This window comes from Malurus melanocephalus, unplaced genomic scaffold (assembly GCF_030028575.1).
Source record: "Malurus melanocephalus ecotype Western Australia unplaced genomic scaffold, MMel_1.1 scaffold_365, whole genome shotgun sequence".
In the NCBI taxonomy this organism is placed as follows: domain Eukaryota; kingdom Metazoa; phylum Chordata; class Aves; order Passeriformes; family Maluridae; genus Malurus; species Malurus melanocephalus.
The window spans coordinates 268,067-291,624 of record NW_026623597.1 but is presented as its reverse complement, the minus strand read 5'-3'; the positions used below and the strand labels follow the sequence as shown (position 1 = coordinate 291,624).

Below are 23,558 nucleotides of genomic sequence, written 5' to 3'. Positions count from 1 at the left end.
GCACCAGAGAGCTGGCAGAGAYCTGTTTCTCTCAGTGCCTGTGCTGCTGCTGTTCAGCAGTGTGAGCCAGGAGCCTCACCACAACATAACTASTGGTCCCAAATAGCCTGGAGGAATCCCACAAGGAACATGGATTCTAGTGCCTGTACACCAAGCAGGTATCACAGAATCCACATCTTACAGAGAACATACTAAAGCTTTACTCCACAGTCATTTGAGTTTAGCAAAGTGTCTCTCTTGTATCACGGAGATGAGTTGCTTACAAAGCAAACACTGTCAGTTCATTTAATTAGCTCTTTAACATGGTGAGAAATGTTCCCTGGCAGAAAGTTCCTGGGAAACCCTCCAAGATGTGAAATGGAGAGGTACTTCTGTGTAGGGAGGACAAACAAGGCTAGTCTCCCAGACCCAAACCTCACAATTGAATTCTCAGATGACGATAAGAGTCCAGAAGGTGTAATAACCATTCCCACGRCTGATGTAAGAGCAATTTTTAATACTGCAAGGGACAGTCCTGTCATCCTGCCACAGAAGAGAGTTGCTACTACAGTGCCCTCTTTTCTGTGCAAACTTAGAACAAAGACATACAGCCCAGGCAGGTTCTGGAGCCACTCAGATTAGGTATCCTAATATCCACTAAGTCTAGATATCCTAATATCCACTTGTTTTGACATTAGAGAGAGCTAACAGACCTGCGGATCAGCAAGACCTGCTTGACTTGCTTCACTTACAAACCTATCTGTAAACTTGTTTGATTGGATCATTGAAATGGGAACTGTGCATATTATAAAGCATCTTTCCCCATGGAGTATGCAGAAATGATGAAAAAGCATATTTTTCGTAAACAAAGGAAGAATGTATTTGTATTAAAAAGTGAAGAGAAACAAGAAAGTTGTTTTTCAGCTCTGCTTAACCCTATTCCTGAAAATAATCCATTCAGACTGTGGTGCACTTGAAGAAAAAAGCTTGGCATGCACAAGTCTTCCACAGCTGCTGTGGTCCAAGTGTGACTAGGAGGGAGCAAGAGGGGTCTCCTGGCAGCCTTGCCTTCTGCTCCTGCAAAGACAAGGATGTTAGCACAGAGATGTGAGAAATCAAGAGGAGGAAAGGAACCCAGGCTTGGGAACACAGCAGGAGAGACCAACAAATGAGGCTGGGAAAAGCTGGCTGTTAACAGGGAAACTAGGAAGACAGAGAGGCAGGGCCAGGGCAAGGAAGATGGGAAAACTTCGATGTAAGAGAGCACATGGAACCAGTCATGAAATCAGCTCAGGTAATAGGCTTTGAAGGGAAGTTGTAAAGATTCATGTCTTGCTGACATCTGTGTGCCATGTCAGTGCTGATGGGGAAAGACCTGCCAGCTGCCTCAGCTTGCGTTTCAGAGATCTGGAGGCAGTCTGCTACAGCAGATGGGTGTATGTTGCCCTCCCGTGGTGAACCCTGCATTCTCYCAGGAGTCATGAAGCAGTGTCAATTGCGTGGCCCATGGCCCTCATTTCCAAGCCCCCCACCAGGCCAGCATTTTATTTCCCAATGGTTACAAATGCACCATGATTAATTTGAACATCAGTGTTTGTGTCCCCCAACCTTGTTGGTATTCAGATGTTTCCTGTTTTGTTTGACCAGAGTCAGACCAACACATAATTTWCTGATATGGGTATTCCGCCTGATCTGTCAAAGTACAGATTTAATTACTCCTGCTGAGAAAGTGTACCAGTTTGAGCTGCAGTTGTTTCATTAATTTGGTTTAATACTTCTGGTTGCATGGTGCATGCTGTGATGAAAGCCATTCACCCTCGCAACTGCCTCTATGCAGCAATGACTGRCACTGCTAATGCTCTACATTTGTTATGCTGAAGAACAGAAATAAAAATCCCTAAAAAATTAACTGTTTCCATTACAACTTACAATCAAAGTTCCAGTGCCAAGCTTCAGACTTCCCATCGCAAGATCTCGTTGAACATTAACAAATATTTATATACAGAGCACAAAATGTTCACTTTTGTAAATCAGATCTGTAAAGCCCTAATTTCAACTTTCAAGGCAGTTTATAGTCAAAACCTGTAAGTATGTGAGGCTTAGGTGGCAAATGGAGTTAAACCACACCGGGGGACTGAAGGTGCAGCGAAAAACCTGTAAAATGGGAATAACTGTTTTCTCACTGCCTTTCTATCACATGCACAACTTCAGTCTGAGGTGAAATGGGTACATTAGTACAACTACACTACTCCCTTTTAAGTTCTAGCTACAGCTGATTTCCTTTTGTGTTGAACGAAGAGATGGCTCTTTGTGAGCCCAGGAATTTATGGGTTTTTAGAGTCACACTTAGAACCCTGAACAAAATCAGAATGCCAGAGTTCAGCAGCAATAAAATGAATTAATTGTTGTTGTCCACTCCATGTAAATGAAGCTAATTTGGGAAAAGACAAAAGTAATAATACCCACTACCAGTTTTCTGTCAATGAAAAGAAAGCTTTGCACGGTTTGTCCTCAAACAGTTCTAGAAATATAACTAGTCCTGTAATCTTCCTCTATCAACATTTACTGAAGGCTGTTGTTTGACTCAAGTGAGCTATAGTCACAGCAAAAACCAATCAGAAAATGATCTGCTAGCAAACAGTGGCCAGTAAGGAGATCCCTCCGCCCCTATGTAACTCAAGTAATGCTGAGCTGATATTTTTAACACTTGGCTCAATTTTGCAATCTTTCAAAGAAATTGTATATTAGTTGTGGTCTAACACTTGTTTCTTGCTGATAAGTTCACAGGCAAGGCATCTTCTAAACAATTTTGGTCTACCATTCTAAGATCATGCTGGGAATCTTTTGAGTGCACTCAACTGTGGTACTATGGACAAAGCTTTTGGAAAAACTCCCTCTTGGCTGAATGTGTATAACCCTGAATAAAAAAAGCCTCCTTAACCCTCATAAATCAGGAACAGGGCACTAATGAGAAAAAAATGGAAGCAGCTGGAAGCATGAAATACAGTTCCTTTAAATCTTCAGATTGAAACTTCATACTTAATATATCTAACATATGAGAATCACCAAGGCTAAAATAATAAGTTAATATTTAATTAATTAAATTTAGTTAAAATAATTAACTGAAATAATTTCTGCTTGCTTCACTGAAGAGTGACCGAATGTGCAGGCTCCCAAATAAGGAACAATGGAAAAGAACCTATTAGATTTTATTGTTGCATTATTTATATTTTATCCTATACATTGAGGAAGTGTTTTCTATTAATAGTCACACCTGTCTAAGAAAAGACACAACAATAACTTCCGAAACAAATCTTGAAATCAGTGCTAAATTGTTTTATTTCCAACAACTAGCCATTACAGTATGTGAAACAAAARGTGTCCAGAATAAATAGCTGAAGTATCGGAATACTACCGTCTTCGCTACTGCTGTGGCCCCTTAATGTTTCCCGGTTTTCAACCCTCACTCTTCAGATTCTCCAGGCCTACGAATATCATCAATCTTCAGGATCATTCTAACAACCTGAGTCGCCAGAGAAATCTGCTGTTTCTTGCCAATCAAGGTTTCTATAACATGCTGCTGCTTCATATCTGCCAAAAAGAAGCAGAAGTATTACACACCCTCCTCAAATTCTAGACATAACCTATGAATTAGTAATTAGTAATGATAATTTCCACATAATTTTAAAGAAYGTTTTGAAATCACTACTTTTGGCCACTGTGGTTTACAAACACAATTTGTACAAATGAGAGTTTTTGTCTGGGTTCTTACCAAAGATCCTAGGACACTAAGACACAACTCTTTTCCAAACTAGGTTGTGCTTTTCAAAAAGTAATACAGGATGGTRAAAAGCAAAAAAAATTCCATACACRTATATTRAAAGCACCCTAAGGGCTAAGCAAACACTAAAAATTTGGAAGTTCAAATGCCATCAAACAAGAACATTTAATCAAAGAAGAGTTATGAATTTACAGATTACCATTTACCACATTCTTTTCTGAATGAAACAATGGAGTAAGGTGGAAAGTGTACATCCAGATGAGAATGAGATTTTATACACTGGCTCCCTGKTTTTCACGTGTTTGCTCCAGATTTATATATGCAGACATATTGGTATGAACATCATTGTCTAAAAGTATTTCCAGCCTTTTGTTTACTTCTTCCCAAGCTGTTTCTCAAAACAATTGTTTTTGGGACTGCAGTGTAATCTGTATCACTAAAACTGCAATATTTMAAGCACAGTCTGCTCATTTCGAGAGCAACTTTTCTTTTCTACAGTATCAGTTAACATCTTCAACTCATCTTGCTGCCAAATAAAGGTTTTCAGACAACCTATTTTCTTCCTGGTAGACATATATGTACTTCTCCACCCACATTCCCATTTATTATGGCAAGGCACAAGAGTTTGAGTAACTCAAGTGAAGCACAGGTTTAAAAAGAACATAGTGAGTAYTGTGAGCTTTTGAGAAAATAAAGCTTTTATGCTCCTCCTTCTCCACATTGCCAGTCTTACCGTTTGTTCCTTTCTGCAAGCAGTCAATGCCCAGGGCAGGGTTATTTTCTTTCACTTGCCTCGCCCGCACTTCAGTCATCGTCTGTATTGGATTCATACCACTGTTCTCCGAGAGGGCCATRGGAATTACCTCCAGGGCATCTGCAAAAGCTCTCACAGCATACTGTTCCAAAGATGGGCACTAGAGGAAAAGACATTTACATTCATAAGCTATTAAACTGCAATGTTAGTAAAAGCRGATTTTCATACTAGATATAAAATATATAGACACACTATGGAGATTTTAATTGGAATATAATAGCTAAGCAAATACCTCTAGATGATAACTACTTGAAAATTAAAAAAAAAATGAACTGCTCCTAGCATAAAAGGTAAAAAAGTGCTGGTAATGACTTTTTACAAAGATGAGAAAAAAAACTTTTAATGCTGGTTATCAGAGACTGTCAGAAAGCACATGGCACGGAATTTTCTGGAAGATCTTTGAAGTACTTCTGGAATCTCTTAAGGCAGGCTTAATTCTACATACATTAAAGAAATTTTTGACTTTTCCTTTCTTACCTTATCWGCTGCCTCACTGACTGCCAAGGCACAAGATATTTCAGCTGCACCACCACCATAGACAATACGATTATCACGAACGAGATTCCGGATTACACACAAGGCATCGTGAAGGGAGCGCTTTGCTTCTTCAATAATCTGAAATAACAGAACAGCCATGTGTTTTACAATACACAAATCTGTGTATTGCAAGGCTGTGAAGATGTAGTTCCTAATACAGACATGGAAAACACAAATAAACTGTAAGAGCTTTTTATGGCTCTAATGCAGCTCTACTGCTGCTATGGTACACTATTTAAAAATGTAGAGTATTAGACATCCAGTGGCAAAGAAGGAATAAAAATATACACAAAAACACACAGTTATTACTTTAATCTGTAATTGGAGAAAACTTATATGGTAAGGTCTTAATCTTGTGTATTTACAAGACACAAAACACTGAACTTAAAACGCAAACATTATTTTTAAACTGCAGTTTCTGTCAACTCCCAGCTTCAACAGATGTAGAAGATTTAACAGGAACACTAACTTTTAATGCACTATTTTTGCTTTCTTAAAAGAAACTTTCAGACTAGGGTATGCTCTTTTTTTCCAAAGGCTTTTTATTAAAAGGACCTGACCTATCATAAATATAATTTAACACTAACAGTGCAACCAAAATCCAACTTATGTACATGGGCATTTAAAGTGCTCTCATTGTGGGGAGTGGGGGATATAGGGTATCTAGTAGYTTGGGGTTTTTATTTTRTATTTTYAAAATGGGACTAAATCAGAAGTGATACAACTAGGTCTACAGAAACCAAATTTTTCAAAGATGTTAATATGTTTTTATTCAGAAAAGTGACCCTCTCCTGAGAAAAAATATGTTAAGAGCATCCACAGGTAAAATTATTTCTGTATTTATGACCTATATGGTCTCCTAGAGAGAAAACAAAGATTTTCATTTTAAAAACATGGAATGCAAAGCTAACAAGTTACTTCTGGCATGTCGTCAGGACTGCCTACAACCCCTTCTATTTGTCTACACCGCAAGGAAAATGTATAGACAAAATCAAGAAGAGCGTACTAATATGCTTTACAAACGACACATTCTGCAACTACGTATCAAACCAAACATCTCACCATTTTATTTCCTCCTCTAATGAAAATGGTCACAGCTCTGGAGTTCTGACACTGTTCGATGAGAAGCATTCTGTCCTTGGTTGTCCCAAAGGAGATCTCTCGGACGACACCCGCAAAGCCCAGTTTCTCTGCTGTGAGCTCACAGAAGCGAGGCACAATGCGCCCTCCCGTCGCAATGGCRATTAGCTGAAGTTAAACAGACACAAGTTATCTTAACAGGACTTTTTTCATGGTGTTTTTGAGAACATAAAACTAGTGGAAARGGATCTGTCAAATGCCTATTCCAAAAGGTTATCTTCCCATAATTTCAAAGTACATCAGCCAATGTTTTGTTTCTGCAAACAGCAGGACTAAAGCAGAAACATTCCTAGACTCCTAAAACTTTTATTAAGTAATATACATATGCTCCAATTATAAACCATAATCCCCTTTATGCTAGGTTCTTCTCAAAAACCCCCATTGATTTTCTCCAAAACCCATCAATAAACACAATTATGCAGTTCTACCCATAAAACCTGAACATTTAGCTGGTACAGCCTATTACTTCACAAATGTTTTAACAACTGGTACAAAGTCCAGTTTTACTTACTTCTATTTCAGGTCCACCAACCCAACGAACAGCAGGCAGCTCATTCTGGAGCAGCAAGTGATTTGCCTCATCATCAAAGCCCCACTGGCAAATGGCAAGGTTTGCACCAGTGTCTTTTATCTGAAAGTAACAAAAATCATCAACCTTCTCATCAGAACTAATGAAGGAATGAAAGACAGTCTTCATGGTTTTAATTCTCTCCATTTTCTCAAAACACAATTCTCAAGAACTCTGGCATACACAGAGATCAAAATATATCTTAAACCAAGCTAGTATCTCTTTCATACATAAATTTAACTTTGATTCATAGAATTACAACTGCTTGTACATTGCTTCCCACCAGGATTAGCAACCCATTTACAAGTATAAATCCATGCAATTTGCTGTTTTTTTAAAAAGTATGTGAAAGACCAAGAAAACAGAAATAATCTCAGAGGCTACCTGCTTCACCATCTCTTCAAACTTCTCTTTCTCGTATTTCTGCAGTGCCTTGTAATCATCCACAGATGTGACATCAAGCTTATGTTTGGTTTTAGGCTTAGGTGGTTCAAATGGACAAGTAAGGATTGCAATTTTAGCATCTTTTAGCTCCTGGGCAATTAAAAAAAAAAGATGATTTTTGACCTCATTAACATATTTTTCTTGTATTTGCAAAACATACAGACATCCTTATAAATATAGGCATAGGAGGAAATGTGAAGATCATTTGACTTATTCTAAAGTGAACTAACTGTAAATAAATAATTCTGTCAAGAGTCTCTATACATGACTTAGAACAAATTCCATAGCTCCAATACACTTAAGTACTTAACAATCTTTACCAGTGATGCCTTTTTTAAATTTAAAAAAAGGCCTAGATGTTTTAAAAAAAAAAATTCAGTAAAGCCATCCCTATTCCCTGTGACCATTGAGAATATTACTCATTTTTGTAATAACCTTTCAACTACTACATGAATGATATTTTCCACGAGTCTTCCTTTTTACAGGATAAACAGTGTCACCTACTAGAAAAGTATTTTAGAACAGTCTAAGTTTTCTTGAAGTACACTGCCCAAAGACTTGGAGACCTTACCTACACCAAATATAAAACAAGGACAAACTTCTGAAGTGTTCCAAATGTGACAACATGGCAATTCATAAAGGTTAAGAATCTCAACACTGCATTGCAGTAAGCATGTAAAGTTTATCACACACCAGAAACAATTATTTCTACATAACATAGAACCTTGCACCTGTCCTTACTTATTAGTACAGCAATTCCTTCCACAACAGTTTCTCAATATTGTTGTAAATTCTAACTTGGTCAATATGAAAGATTTCATGCTCCTTGCCCCTTCCTCTATTGATATATGGGTGAAAAGCCAAGCCAAACCACAAGACTGYGTAAACACTTAAAAAATGCTAGGATGACATTTGAGGTAGGCTAGAAATKCTTAAGAATTGCACGAAAAATGCACACAAGCACATCACTTACTTTAGGCATCTGTGGATGACTGAAATCTTTATCCACAATCACTCCTTTAACCAACTGTGTATCTTCCAGTCTACCACCCACTTTGCCTTGCACTTTGATCAGCTCAAAATCAACATCTTTACGTTCCATGTCTGCTACTGTTAGTACAGCATTCACAGCAATCTCTGCCATTTGTCTGTGACAGCGGTTCACTCTAGGTTTGAAAAAAAATACAGTCAAGTTGCGCTCCTTTTCCACAATTTGGAAGAAAAAGGTGATTCTATGAATCAATCTTTAACAGCAAGATCACTACAGCAATCAACTTTTGCACAATACATTACAATAGGATGTCCAGCTTATTTGTTCACAGAAATAACAGGTGCTGGCTATGGTAGAAAACAGAACAGACAGTATGGCTGGTGTGAGAAGCTTTTCTGAAAATAGTCCCAGTACAGATTTGGAACAAGTCAGGAGCACTAACTACTAAAGGACATTGAAGAAACAGAAACCACTCTTGAGACAGCTCTGYGAAGGAAGTCCTTCTAATGTTGGAATTTATGAAACTACACATAGAGCCCATACAGGAAAATAAACTTACGGAATCATCCCAAGTTAGAATAATTTTAGTGGGAAAAAACCCAACAAAAGATAACACATAATTTTTTTCACAGATTTACATTAATCTTAGCATTTTTTATCATGCAAAAACCTGGAACTAACAGCCGAGAATGAAATTGATGCTGCAGCTGTTAAACTTCATGGACCTGACCCTTTGGAGACAGAGGATTTGCAATTTCTTATCCTGAGACACAAGTCCACCAAAGAATTAGCCAAAACAAAACACAGAAGAACCTTCAATCACTCCAACAACACAAACAATTTAATAATCCTCTAAAACACCAGGATTTCTCCTTTCCACTCAGAGGGTTTTCAGTGGAAGGTTGCATATTCCATTTTTGCGACTTACACTTTAGAGCCCAGAGTTGTCTTTGCTGTCTGGATCAGAGGCTCAATGTTCTGTGGATCAACTGGGAAGCTGTCACTGATTTTGTCTAGATGCTCAATAGCAATGCGTGCTGCCTGCTCATAACCATCTGCTATTCTGATGGGGTGAATGCCTCGGTCTAGTAACTGCTCAGCCTGTTCCAATAATGCTCCAGCCAGAACTATTAAAAAAAATTAAAGTAAGTTTTACTCTTCATTGGGACATAATTTTAAATACATTATCAACAGATTAAAAAGAACACTTTCAGATTTTTTTCTGCAGTATTTTAAGAGTCTAAGGTTTCCTAAAAAACAAAGTAACCCTAAAAAAGCCCCCTACTTGCCATACTTAGAAAGAAAACCACATTATATTAAGACCAAAATGAAGCACAGTAATCAAGGCATGACAGGTACATTATAGAGGAAAACTATGCAAACTAATAGGAAAATATAAAAAGAGCTCTCAGCACCACCTTAAAATGTAATCATACTTTAAAAGGACAAAAAATCTTCTTTCTTATCAAAAGACTTCTAATACAAGAACTGACAGGAATACTGCACCAATAAATGAAGAAGTGCTACAGAAAAACTACTATTACTTCTCACAAAGTTTTTTAAAACAGCTGAAGCAGCTTGATTTTAATGCTGGAAAAGCACAGTATAATTTAAAATATTTCTTACCAACGACTCCAGTAGTTCCATCTCCAATCTCATCGTCTTGAGATTTAGCCAGCTCCACCATAAGTTTGGCTATTTGGTGGTCCACATCCATCATATTCAGGATGGTAGCACCATCATTTGTCACAGTCACTTCACCATCCTTGTCCACCATCATTTTATCCAAGCCTAAAAAACATATGCTCAAAAGATGAAGGAAAATGCACAAAATTCCCCCCAACAATCAATAAGAGCGCACCAGTGAAAGTGTTTCATTATTACCATTGGGCCCCAGGGATGTTCTCAGAGTACTTGCTACRGCCTTTGCTGCCATTATGTGAGACTGTAAAACAAAGGAAAATAAAGAAAGAAGATAAAYCATTATCATGCATTCTGAAATCACAATATTAAGCTAAAGAAAACACAGCAAGTAGTGCAAATGCTGTAATTCAACTGACAACTATGACTCAAAAAGAATCAATATGCATGTGCTGATTTTACAACAGAAACACTTCCTATGCTTTTTCTTGTATTCCTTGCACTGGCTGTGATAAAGCAGGCWAATGCAGAGCAGCCAAATGACAGCCCTACTGCTCAAATCAGGGGAGCAACAGAAACAGGCAACGCTAAAAAGAGAAGGCAGTGTAATTTTACCCATCACACAATGGTTTGAATCGGAAGATCATCCAGCTCCCATACCCTGTCAGAGGCCAGGACAGCTCTCACCAGATTAGGCTGCCCCATTCAATGTCCCTTTGAACAATGACAAGGACGGAGCATCCACAACTTCCCTAGGCAACCTATCCCACTCTTCCATCAGGATTTTTAATCGCCTGCACTCACACACGGCCTTCCTTTGGAGGSCGAGCATCGGGAAGAGGGGCGGCGTTCTGTGGGAGGGGGCAGCGGGGAGCTGGGCAGCACCCACGGGGAGAGGCGCRCTGCACCCACGGGGGTGACAGCCTCAGAGCCCCGCAGCTCCGGGGCGGATCCGCGGCACGGAGAGACCCCTGTGCCGCCGCGCCGCGGATTCCCCGCCCCGAGGGCGCTGCCTTCTCTCTCCCTCCATCTGTCCCACGCTTACGGGCCTGGATCACGCTCCATCCGCCCTGCGCCTCGGGCGGGGCTGGCGACGAGCGCGGCAGCGCCTCGCCCCAGGGGCTCCATCCTCCCGCCCCTCGCGGCAGCATGGCAGGCACAGCATGGCAGGCACAGCATGGCAGGCACAGCATGGCGCGGCGCGGCCCAGACAGCACGGGCCCGCGGGCGATCCCGGACACCGCCCCGCTCCCTCACCTTGAGCGCCTCCAGCCCCATGAGGCGCGTCTTGCGCTCCTGATCCTTGAGGATGAGGAAGGGCCGTCCATACTCATCGAACGCGAGAGTCCCCATGGCCGACATGGCTGCGCCTCCTGCTCCGACCGCCGCCGCTCGCGCGCACCGCCCGGAAGCCGCCGCGCCCGCCGCGCGCCGCCCCGCGCCTGCGCACTCGCCATCGCCGCGACTCCTTTGGCGAGCGCGGCTTCTGTGGCGCCCCCAGCGCAGCCTTCTGGAAGCGTCCGGCGCCGGGGGAGGAGCGCGGCCAYCGCGGCCACATCCCCGCCTCACAGGGGCGGGGAGGGAACGGGAGGATGGGCTGAGGTGGGCGGGATACAGGCGGCGAGTGTCGCGGTAGCGGGCTGCACCGGATGACGTGAGGGCGGAGGAGTGAAGACAAACCGGCGGCGGAAAAAGTGTGAGCGGCGCTTCTCTCCGGAGCGCCTTCAGAAAGGTTTCGGTCTCCCACTCCCTCATAGTGAAGTGGTACTGCCCTTCTCTATAAATATTATAGGCCGAGTACAATTCTGGRCTGGTCATTGGCGAGTCGTGGTGTGTGATGCTGATGTTGCTGGGTGTCAGGGAAAAGTTCCTCTGCAAAGGAAGAGCAGTAACCCCTGGACGTGTCCCCGGTGGCGGGCGGTCCGTGGCGGGAAGGATCCTGCCTCCGCCGCCCTTGAGCTGTTCCGGGGAGGGCCACGGGATTAAATGGAAACTGCATTCCTTGTAACTCAGCTTTTCAGCAACTGTAGCATTTCCCTGGGATCTGGGAATCGGCTGAAGGGGTATAAGGTGTTTCTTTTCCTCTCTTACGTCCTATCTCTTTGCTACAATATGCTGATTTGGCTCAAGTGAGCATTTAATAAATCTGACAGCGAAAACACTTTGCGGTCCGCAGGCGCGATGTCCCAGCCGCTGGCAAAGAAGATCCCGCAGGAGGAGGGCGAGGGCGGCTCCCGGAGGAGCAGCTGGGGTCTGCTGGTCACGGCCGGCGTGGGCGGGACCTTGGTGGCCCTYTATGCTGTGGCCACCCCTTTTGTGACCCCGGCCCTGAGGAAGGTGTGCCTGCCCTTCGTTCCTGCAACTGCAGCTCAGATCCAGAATGTGCTSAAAATGTTGGAAAACAGAAGTGGCTCCCTAGTTGACATTGGTAGCGGGGATGGACGGATTGTAAGTTATGGATGTTGCCTTGGTTTTAGATCAMCTCTTGAAAAGTGCCGGAGTGCTGGGGCTGTGTTTTCTCACACTTATGAATGTTCTGTCTTTGGCACCCATTGGTTTTGTCTGAGTCTTGTGAAAAGAGTCAAAGCTGAGGAAGGTTTACGTTCAGTTTTGATGAGTAATAAATAGTTTTTGCTCTTACCTGCAGCTTGAGCAAGGTAGTGTRTAAAGTCATCGTGGTGACTGGAAGRAATCGCAGTGCATTCACGTGAAAAGATGTGATCAGTCTTGGTGCTGTGATTGACAAAGAGCTGTGATTATTGACAAAGGCGTGTAGCTGAAGCAAGTGAGTCTGTGAAGTTAAAGAGCACTGTTCAATGGTTAATGTATAAAGGCGATAAAAATGCAAAAGAGAATGAACAATGGATTCTAGAAATAAAAACCCTGGTATGGTTAGAACTGTATTTTTCACACCTGTGTGAAGTGCTTCCCCACTTTCAAATTCGTGTGGTAAAACTAGAATATGCATTAAGACAAGTGGTGAGAATCATGAAAGGCAAAGTGGTGTTGTGTTTCCAGGATATTGCTTGAGCCCCAGTTTGTGAAATATGTTGATGAGGGTATAGTAGAGAATGGGGTGGGTTTTTCTTTGTAGTTATGGGTTTGTTTTTTTTTTTTTTTTTTTTTTGTGTGCCTTTTCATAAGCACCTGTTTCTATCACATTTAGCAACAGGGTGGTGCACTAAATTTTTGTGACAGAAAGAAGTAAGTTCTTGAATGCTACCTTTGTCCATGTTTCATGTGGATAAGTCAACCATTTTGTCCACCCCCCAAAAAAATCTATTTGGAAATCCAAATCTGTGAGAGTTGCTTGAATTGTGCCTGGGTAGGAAAAAGACCAAAGCTGTAGGCATGATGCCCTCTGTTCATCATTCTGGCTGATGACTCTGATCAGAGGTGTCTAATTTGAATAGGTACTGCATACTTAATTCTGATTATATAGATGTCTAAATGAAGACTGAAGACTATTTGGAAAGCCAGGTATCTAAAACTGAATGMTTGGTGCTTCTTTAATGTATCTGTYCTGAAAAAAAGTGTGTTCAAATGCTGTTTAATATTTAGCACTTACTCAGGTGTAATCGGTGGATGAATATGAAGATGTTTACCACATTGCCAAGTGTGGTAAAAATGTCAGGTTCTTTTAGTGAATTTGCAAGTGCTCTGTGTGYGATGGAAGACACAATAACAGAGTGAAATATACTGTCCAGGTAATGCTGTTTTAGAAGTTCTGGTAGGAAATGTGTACTTCTTCCTGATTTCRCCTTGCTTGTTTTGTAATTGGTAGTTCATCAGGTGATTCCTGATTAGAAGTTGGCAGTAACCTTTTARATTATGTCTTAAACCTTTATTCTAGAAATTGGTGCATTTTTTTGTTTTTTTTTAAAATGTAGATCGGCAGATTACTTTCTGGCTCTTTCCATTGGTATGTCATTTTGGTTCTGATCCAGGGGCTKTTCAAGTGCCTACCCCTCACTACTTTTCAAATATGTGGTCTAATTTTGCAAATTTTTCTTGTGTGTTTCGTTGGTCTCTCTGTGGTCTATTTKGATACTCTTTAATTCCAAGACAATCTCATGAGTGTGTTAAATTAAACTTTTATGTAAGTCATAGATGTACTGCAAGCTCAGCACCTTTGCCCTGTGGATGTTTGTTTTCATTTGGTTTGCCTCRCTATATTTCAGTTGGACTAGTCATAATACTAAAATGTAGTTTTGAGTTTTTGTTCACCATATATAACTAATCTGTTGGGTATTAAACTTGGGTGACTCAGAAAAATGCTTTCTTTTGATTTATATTTTAAATAAAACTGTGTGCTCCTGTTTTGGTGAATAGACTTTTATGTCTCTAAGTGAGGRTTTATTTGCTTCCTTGTAGGTGATAGCAGCTGCAAAAAAGGGATTCCAAGCTGTCGGTTATGAATTAAATCCCTGGCTAGTCTGGTACTCCAGATACCGTGCCTGGAGAGATGGAGTACATCAGAATGCCAAATTTTATATTTCAGACTTATGGAAGGTAGGTAGTGAATTGTGTAAGAATGAATCTGTGATGAGTGAGAGATTTTATTAGTTTGGAAACACTTTCCTGAAAGAGCTGAAATGCTGACTGACCACAAGGTGCTATATTGGGCTTTGGGCAAAGTACTGTTCTACGAGTCTGGTTTCTATGGGCTCAGGATGCTGTTCTGCTGCTTGTGTGCTTTGTTGAAGCRCATCTTTTATCAGTAGAGGTTCCTTGGGCAGGCCTGGGCCTGATCAATTATGTGGGGGAGCTTTTTTCTGGGTGTAGGGGTTTTTGTGTTTAGAGAGGAGCATAGGAGAACTTCATGGCTGTGACTGTAAGAACCCAGTCATTAGGATGCCTGAAAAGTTTTTATAGCTAGCTAACAGTTAACAAAAGGGACAAACTTAAAGCATACGTGATTTTATCATGTACCGGAGTTGTGAAAATAATCCCTTAGTTTTTAGTAAAATCATGTATTTTCTAAATTAATGATTTCTRTGCTATTAGAATTGGTGCCATATTCTTGGCCAGTATTCTTGGACAGTAAAAGTTTTTTGCTGTTCAGCAATATAAAGTTTTCTTTRTGTGGGAGTTTTTGTGATGAAAAGTTGGTAAAGGATCTCCTTGCATATTTTTGGTCTAAATCCCTGTTGAAAGAAGTGCAGCTAGAGGGATTAGGAGAAAAGAATGGTGAGAATTTCTTCAACTATAAATACCATTTTCAATAAGATTTGTTTTTAATCTTTATTTTAGGTTTCTTTTTCCCACTACACAAATGTTGTTGTTTTTGGGGTACCTCAAATGGTAAGTTTACCATTTGTTCTTTATTTTCATTGTATTACGGYATTTTCTTTATTATACTGTTAAATTACTTATTACAATGCTTRATTATTTTAATACCAAAGCATTCAGTATGAATACTTAGGACAAGGGGTAACGGATACAATCACTACTGTTCCTAAGGAACAATTCTGGGGATGGGGCATCCACAGCTTCTCTGGGCAACCTGTTCCAGTGTCTCACCAGCCTTACAGTGTAGAATTTCTTCCTAATGTCCAAGCTTAACCTACTGCCTTTCAGTTTGAAGTCATTCCCCCTTGTCCTGTTGCTACATGTGCTTGTAGAAAAGTCCATCTCCACCTTGTAGGCTCCCTTCAGGCACTGGAAGGCTGCAATTAGGTCATCCTGGAGCCTTCTCTTTTCCAGGCTGAGCAAACCCAATTCCAACAGCCTTTGCTTCAGTGTTGCTTGTTCCTTTGCTAAGACAGAGTGAAGAGCTTTACGTGATGTCATACCACACAGCCTACACTGAAAATATTTCTGCAGCAGGAACAGGAACCATAGTAAACCTTTCTATTCTGTGCTTCTTTGTTTGTTTGTTTGTTTGGTTTTTTTTTCAACGTCACTGGAAGTAAATATCTACTTCAGACTCCAAYTGTAATCCGTGTTGGAATCTGAAGTGGCTATGGGTGGGATATTAGTGATGTTCTCATGCTGCCAGCTGTGGGTGTTACGTGCTCCCTTGCCTGAGTTCCGGCAGGGGGCACTGTAAGCGTTTGGATTTGCGGTCGGGAATTCTGCCGTTGCATCGAGGGGAAAGGTGCTGGTAAGGAAACATGCCTCAGTAAACTAGGAATAAACAAATGCCCTGGGAATATGTGAGTAAACCAAGAAGAAATACTGAATTAACGTCTAAATGTAATGAAGTGGGATACATTAGTAACAGCTATGACAGTGTAGCTATAGGGCTCAGAATAACTTCTGTAGATTCAGTKAATACTAGATTAAATTCTATCAGCAGAAGAACTGACATAAATGCAACAGATGCAGACATGCAAACTTCTCTGTTTCCTGACCATTTGTTTGCTTATGATCCCCTTTAAGTTTACTTCAGAARTTGTAAATGCCCAGCCTCCTGAATGACTAAATTAATTTTCTAGAAATCTTAATGTATTCTTTTTTTTTACTGAAGAACAATAGATCTCTTTATCTTTTTTTAATAATGCTGGCCTGATTTGATGCCGTCACACAGTGTTTTTATTTAATATCCAAGATTAGCTTAAAAAAACTGAATTTATTGATCTTCAGGGAAGACTAAGACCTCTCTTGTTCTTGCAAAGGTCTAGGGGGAAGGTGTGTTTGTTTCTGAGTCATTACAGAGAGAGWGACTTACTTGTTCCAGGTGGGATGATGGAATTTTTGCCAGGTGTTCGTGTTTGCAGCTCCTGTGTATTTTAACTGATTATATACTGTACAAAAGGTTCACTAAACTCTATATCTATGTTGACACACCAGAAACCCCCCCCCCAACCCTGGCTTCACATAAAATACAGTATGATTGTAACACCTAATGTAAGTGATATATTAGCTTAAAAACTAGTTTGGTTCAAGGATGTAATTCTTTTTGGCTGAACTTGGCTAAATTATTAATGATGTCTTCTAATTTGAGCTAATATGGACATGCACTGTCACTGATTTTCATAAATACTCCTAAAAAATTAGTCCATGTCTATATTTGTAATTTCTGTAACAAATTAAAAATTTTTCTGRTGTCTCAACTCAGTTTTAGATAACAAAGTGGGCTTATTTTTCTGGTTTGTTTAAGGTGTGGCAGCAAAAATGTTTAAAAGCATTTGCAGTGTGAATTAAATCAGAGCCTTAAAAATATTTGGAAGTAACTCTTTGATATATTAGATCTATGACTGTAATTTTCCTAAAATATTCCATTGTTAGCTTAAATGTAGCTATAATAGGATTTTTCATCAAAGGCACACACACCCTGCATGCATGTGATAGTGGAAGCTCTGCAGTTTGTGGAAATAAATTTTCTTCAGTCAGTCTTGTTTGCATAAATGTCCTTTTGGGTTTCCTTTATTTTTTCTCTTTTGTACATAATTACTGCCCTTTAAATTTTTTTAGTATCTAGATGTTGCATCATGGTATCAAAGTAGATAGTGTTTTATGTGTAGTAGAAGCAGCCTGTAGAGTTTGCTGTTAAAATTACTCATTCAGATAGATACAATACATAAGAATMAAAGGAACTCCAAATGGATGTACACTGCTGATCTGCTTAAGCATGCCATCAAACTTTTCCAGAGGACAAGAGTGGCTAAATCTGTTAGATTTTTTTTTCCTATAACGTAACACTACCTGGGATAGGAAAGAAATTTCTTTGAAATCTACTTGTGTTAATTTATTTCTCACTAAATCCGTTGCAGAATTTGGAAAGCACTTCTTAGAAAAAGTGCATCTGACTGGTCAGGGTGTTGCTCTGCTCTAGAAAAGTTGTGATATTTCCTGGCTTTCATTTCCTCTCTGTTTTGGTGAATGGAGGAAAGCTGGACTGTAGATCTTCAGCCAAGTACAGTTGCATAATGGTATGTGACACAGTTCTCACCAGCATCCTTCTCTCTAAACTGGAGATGGATTTGGTGGACAGACTGTTCACTGGATAAGGAATTGTCTGGATGACTGCATCCAGAGGGTAGTGGTCCATGTCTCAATGTCCAGGTGACAATCAGTTACAATTGGTGTCCTTCAGGTGTCTGTATTAGGAGCAGTCCTGCTTCATATCTTCATCAATGATATAAACAGTGGCACTGAGTGCACTCTCAGAAAAAATTGCAGTTGACACCAAGCACGTGAATCCCTTCAGCAGCATTCCATGAAACAGAATGTAGAATCATGGAATGGTTTGGTTTGTAAGGGAACTTTAAAGGTAATCTAGTTCAACACCCCTGCCATRGGCTGCAACACCTTAATGGGGCGTGGATTTGACTAAGCTCAATTTCAACATTATTTAGCATAACAGTATTTTACCATAGACTGACAACAGAATGTTTGCTTTGGGTTGTCTGTGTGATGTTTTGAGTGTCCCAGGATTTGTCTTAGACTGTGAATTTTGAGCAGTGTTGACGTTTGAGTAATACCCAATAGCTCGTGAACCTTCGGGTGTCATACACAGCATAAATTCAGGAGGCTGAAATTTGATTTTCCACAGAGAAGAATCCCTTGATTTTCCACAGAGAAGAGAATTGTGAATTGGAAAGTGCAAAGCCTTCTCTTTGCAGTTTGGGTTTTTTTTTTTTTTTTTTTTTTTTTTTTTTTTTTTTTTTTTTTTTTTTTTTTTTTTTTTTTTTTTTTTTTTAGAACTTAAAGTTATGATTTCCTTGATGTCACCAACTGGGGCACAGTAACCATTTTCTGGTTTTAGATATTCTTTGTCAGGGCATCAAAGCCAAAATATGTATAATGAATACTTGCTAAGATTTTTTTTTAAAAAAATTACTCAAATCTTGGATTTTCTTGAACACTTGAATTAGGCTTTAAAGAGAATAGTTCTGGTTTTTTACTGCTTCTGAGAGGTTTTTCCTGTAACTCAACAGATGCCACAGCTGGAGAAGAAGCTGGAAGAAGAACTTGAATGTAATGCCAGAATCATTGCCTGTCGCTTTCCTTTCCCTTGCTGGATTCCAGATCATACTACTGGAGAGGGAATAGACACTGTGTGGGCCTATGATTTGAAACATTCTAGAGGATGTGAAACAAAAAGTTTGCAAATCACACCAGAGACAGAATCCTAAACATCTAATCTGTTTTTTTTACTGAAACTTTTAGCTTTGACTGGACTTGTTGAAGATAAGATTATTGTGAATAGAGCCRTGGCCTATGAAGATATGTATTAATTAAAAGAACTGAAGTACAACTGGTGGTTTTCTGAAAGCACAGAAAAATTACTGAAAGGTGTAGTTAAATGGCTTGATGCTGTGTCCTGGTTTTACCCTATCTGGCAGTGAAGTACCACACTGATGTTTGCTCACTCCAGCCCCCACACTCTCCCAGTAGGGTGGGGAGGGAAACTGGAAAAAATCCCTGACCATGGATTGAAATAAGAATGGTTTAATAATTGAAACAAAGTAATGATGATGATGATAGTAATAGAAATACTAATAATGGCCAAAAAAAAAGAGAGGAGTAAAACCCAAGAAAGATGAGTCATGCACCGTACCCATGCTCACCACTACTGATGGATGCCCATCCCAGAGAAGCAATTGGTCTCTCCTTGCCAGCTCTCTGCAGTTTGTATACTGGGCATGGTGTGGAATATCCCTTTGGCCAGTTTGGGTCAGCTGTCCTGGCCATGCTTTCTCCCAGCTTCTTGCACCCCTCTTCATTGGCAGAGCATGACAAACTGAAAGTCCTTGGCTTAGCATCAACTAAAACATCAGTTTGTTATCAGTGTTAGTCTTATTCTGAGTAAAAAACCACACAGCACTCTACCAGCTACTAGGAAGAAAATTAACTCCCAGCTGAAACCAGGACATGTAGTTAGTCAAAATGATGAAAAAGTTTTTATAGAAGTGGAGAACTTTAATATGGAAGATTTGAAGGGAATATATGTATAAGTTAAAATGCTTAAATTGGCAAACTTAGTATATGCATTCTTTCTGACCCTGCAGAGCATTTGTTATTGRTGTTGGAAGTGGTGTGCAAGGGGCTCCCTAAATGAGCTGTGTTTCCCAAATGTCTGAATTATSTATGCCAAGTAGCATAAAACTGCATGCCCAAAACTGATCCAGATGGAGTATGGTGATGACACTTASGTTTCACACCACAGTCTTGAGTGTATATTTTTAAAAGTTGAGTATGATAAGACAAGCAAATACAACAAATTGTTTTTGTACAAGTGCAGCCCCCGATTGTATGAATGTATTTTTATTTAACTTGTGTGCTGTGTTAACATCATCTGGAAAATAAACTCTGAGTAAGCCACTCCCCTTCTTCACCTCTTTCAGTAAGGGAAGGGCAAAAGCAGAAATTATGGGTTGAGGTAGCAGTGAATAAGACATGCACAGCAACAACAACAATRTTAATAGCAAAAGGATACAAAAGAGAAGGTATTTTACTGACAGAAGTGTTCACCGCTGGGAACAACAATAAGATGGAGGATGCTTCATGCTTCATTAGATCATGTCTGCATGGCTTTGCAGACAAAGGCAATGTGATGGCTGGGAAGGCAAAATGTCCATCTTCCAGTGGACCAGGGGTTTTCCTTCCAAAACCATGCCTGCCAAGAGTCTGGGAGATACAGAAAACCAACCTGGCTACAGCCTCAGCTCTGACCCCTCTCTGCAACCAGGGCAACTTGTTACGTGAACACAAAACTTCAGAAGGATGCTCTTTTTGAACTCTTACTGGTATAAGGTGTTGCAGATGGCCATAATTTTTCCTAATCTTTCTGATCTAGGAAAAGTTTCAAAAGTTAACTTGTCAGTGAAGTGTCACCATTTCTGTATGCTCAAACTTTGTATAAAGATATGGATGAGAGTTACTTGAATGCTTGAAGGCTGTCTCTGATTTCAGAGCTAGTTGTTCTGGCTAGCTTGGCTAATTCTGATTAACCTTTTTATAATTTATAGTGAGATGAGAAGAAAGGTTTTCAATCAGACTTGTTTTTCCTTCTACTTTTCCATACCATTTGATGAGATCTCAAAAACTCATGGTATTGCTATATGGCTTTTCCTTGTAACTTATGCAAGTTCTCCCTTTCCTTTTGCTCATACTGGTTTGCAGTGRGGTACTGTCGTTGCATTGATGTTTTCCTTTCCTGCCATGGTGATAACACTTTCCTGTTATGTAATGGTCTGCTTACTTGTTCTCCTATTCAGGTTCTCAGGTAAAGTTGTACTGTTTCCACCCATTAGCAATTAGTCAAAGGTAATAGTCAGCCTCCCCTGTCCCTGTACAGTTAATGTACAGCTTGTTTGTTAAGCAGTAACTATGTGAGTTTGTCAAATCTTCCCATGTGTGTTACCCATAGAATGAAGCAAAAACAAGCTGGGCAATTGTCACCTAACTTCAAGGCAGTCATTACCACAACTAAAATGGGCTCAGTCCAAGACAATTGCTGAGACCCTACAATTTCAGGTAAATACAAAGTCTGACATTTTATCAGATGTTGGGAAAGCAAGTTTGGGTGGACTGTAGAATCTGGCTTGAAGAGAAGGTGGGTGTTGTTTGGGATGTATAGTCTACAGTAAGGCCTGTACCCTTTTTTTTTTTTAAATGTGAAAGGACAGGAGGAGAAGTTAAAATATAAATCTACACTGAGGATTTGAAATTGACCATGGTTTTATCCTGAAAACGTACACAAAGCAGGAGAAGAAAGGGGCAAATGTGTCTGGAGTGTGCAAAGGAGAGGTGATTTCAGCCTTTCAGCAAGGCACAACTGTGAACATGGAGACTGTGTGTACTGAAGCACACCAGTGTCTGGTAAGCAGTCTTGCAGCCTTTCTCTGCTAGAATGCATAAAACGTCCTGTGAAACTACGCTAAATCCTTTCTATAATGATTTAAGTGTTATGATCATTAYACAGTGACAGGATAGAGTGGTTTATCTAAAATGCCTGAATTTAATAACTGAAGGCCATAAAACTGGAACCTCAGACAAAGCAAATCTGAAATTATTTCTAATGAAAAAAGACTAACAAAGGGGAAATTAGCTAATTAAGCAAAATCCTTCCCTGAATGATCATAAAGGAAAAGAGGAGACAAAAGATTCTGATCCATTCAATTGTCTGTGACTCATCTGCAGTGCAGTGCTTTGACCCAAGTTTCYACAGCCTGCTTTCACTAAATTTAGTTTGTAGGGAATGAAGCAGTTATTTACTTTTCTCCTGTATTTGACAATATATTTTTCTAGTGCATTAATCTTTGTCTGCTAAAGGGTAAAACTGAATTTCTCATTTTTGCCTGTTGTAAGGCTTTAGGGATGGGCACTTCCTAGTTAGCACCTATTAGTCCAGAAATACTTGTTGAGGAGGGCACARTAGAATAAATGGTGTGATAGTTTGAGCTTTAGGAGTAGTAAAAGCTGTCCTCAAGGCAAGGAGAGATTTATGCATGTTTTAARGTAAAGCAGAGGGCTTTTGTTTCTTGATCTGGCTATTTACTTTTGGGGGGCTACACTGAATTAGGCAGTGGTCTGATGGTTCAGGATTCCCTATAACTATAAGGAAATGTGCTATATTTCCTGTTTCCGTGTCTTAAGTGTGAAATGGAAAGAAAGTGTTCTTCCAATTTACACAGAAGGACCGGGAAATCATTTCCTTGACATGTTGTTCTTTCCTATCACTTGCTATGTTCATTTGATAGTTTTCAAGATTAAATACTTAACTATGACTTCAGTTATCACTGTTTGGATTATTATGTTGATACACTTCCAATTTCTAAGGTAATCTATTATGATTTTGTTGATATGATACTTCAGAATAAAAAAACTATTTCTTCTGAAAACAAGGTAAGAGAATTACCTCACTTAAATTATAGTGTAGGTCTGAAGCCAAAAGGTAGAAACATTCAAGCTACACTTACCAAAGTAATTCATACAAAAATTCATACAAAAAAGATACACAAAAGAACCCTATAGTTTATCTTTCTTTGTATCTTCTAGTAGAATCACTTGCCTTTTGGGAGTTACTTGTGTTATTCTTTTCCTTGCCCTGCCAGATTTTAGCAAAGAAAGGTGTTGCATTACTGAATGATTAACACTTTCCTGAAATACTGAGAATTTGATTTGCTTGTAAATAGTAAAGGTCAAGGTCAGACTTACAAATGCTTTGTTCTTTTCCCCCTCTTTGTATTGAGACATATTATGTCCATGCAGGTTTTGTGATACAAGATGAATTATACCAATGGTGCTGCAATTCTATTTTATGTAGCTTTCCATTTTCATTTTGCAGAAATTGGCTTTRTAGAGAGAAGGAGGCAGGTATGGCTGCAAGACAGCCTAGTGATAGGCAGCTTGCTCAGTAAACTGCATAGTCACTGCAGCCACACAGCAATGTCAGCCAAACTTGTTCTAGATTTGTCTGAGAAATGTAGACATATTTTGTGGGTTTTAGGCATTCCTGTATTACTGGACATATTGAAGTTCTTGTCTTACCCTYKTGTCWGATTATATGCTGCTATTTATTCTGATACTGCTCCAAGAAAGTTAATCCTCTATCTCTGAGCTGCTGTTTATTTCTAATTCAGGACTTGTAACCAGGTTAGAAGATACAGAGTCCAGTTTCAAATAAAGCACCACACAAGCCATTGAGTGAATATGGTCTGTGGAAAAAGTTCCAAATCCCGGGCTTTGGGGAAGTCTTTCACCCTTCATC

At 39.8% G+C, this 23,558-nt stretch overlaps 2 protein-coding genes across 4 annotated transcripts; one reads left to right on the top strand and one right to left on the bottom strand.

Annotated features, from left to right (window-relative positions):
- Nucleotides 1–3,300: 3,300 nt before the first annotated feature.
- CCT5 (chaperonin containing TCP1 subunit 5) lies at nucleotides 3,301–11,317 on the bottom strand. The gene is made up of 11 exons (XM_057378583.1): nucleotides 11,153–11,317; nucleotides 10,139–10,199; nucleotides 9,881–10,045; nucleotides 9,183–9,381; nucleotides 8,237–8,429; nucleotides 7,204–7,353; nucleotides 6,763–6,882; nucleotides 6,174–6,359; nucleotides 5,052–5,189; nucleotides 4,494–4,674; nucleotides 3,301–3,570 (listed from the first exon to the last, which is right to left on the bottom strand). Exons 1-11 carry the CDS (start codon nucleotides 11,255–11,257, stop codon nucleotides 3,443–3,445), a joined length of 1,626 nt encoding a protein of 541 aa, XP_057234566.1. The 5' UTR covers nucleotides 11,258–11,317; the 3' UTR covers nucleotides 3,301–3,442.
- Nucleotides 11,318–11,481: 164 nt separating this feature from the next.
- ATPSCKMT (ATP synthase c subunit lysine N-methyltransferase) lies at nucleotides 11,482–21,454 on the top strand. Of its 3 annotated transcripts, none has more exons than XM_057378590.1 (5): nucleotides 11,482–11,591; nucleotides 12,072–12,343; nucleotides 14,270–14,407; nucleotides 15,149–15,199; nucleotides 18,781–21,454. In XM_057378590.1, exons 2-5 carry the CDS (start codon nucleotides 12,077–12,079, stop codon nucleotides 18,976–18,978), a joined length of 654 nt encoding a protein of 217 aa, XP_057234573.1. In that variant the 5' UTR covers nucleotides 11,482–11,591; nucleotides 12,072–12,076; the 3' UTR covers nucleotides 18,979–21,454. The 3 variants fall into 3 exon arrangements, with proteins under 3 accessions (XP_057234573.1, XP_057234571.1, XP_057234572.1); XM_057378588.1 differs by having other exon boundaries at nucleotides 11,482–11,627; XM_057378589.1 differs by having other exon boundaries at nucleotides 11,482–11,659.
- The last annotated feature ends 2,104 nt before the right edge of the window (nucleotides 21,455–23,558 follow it).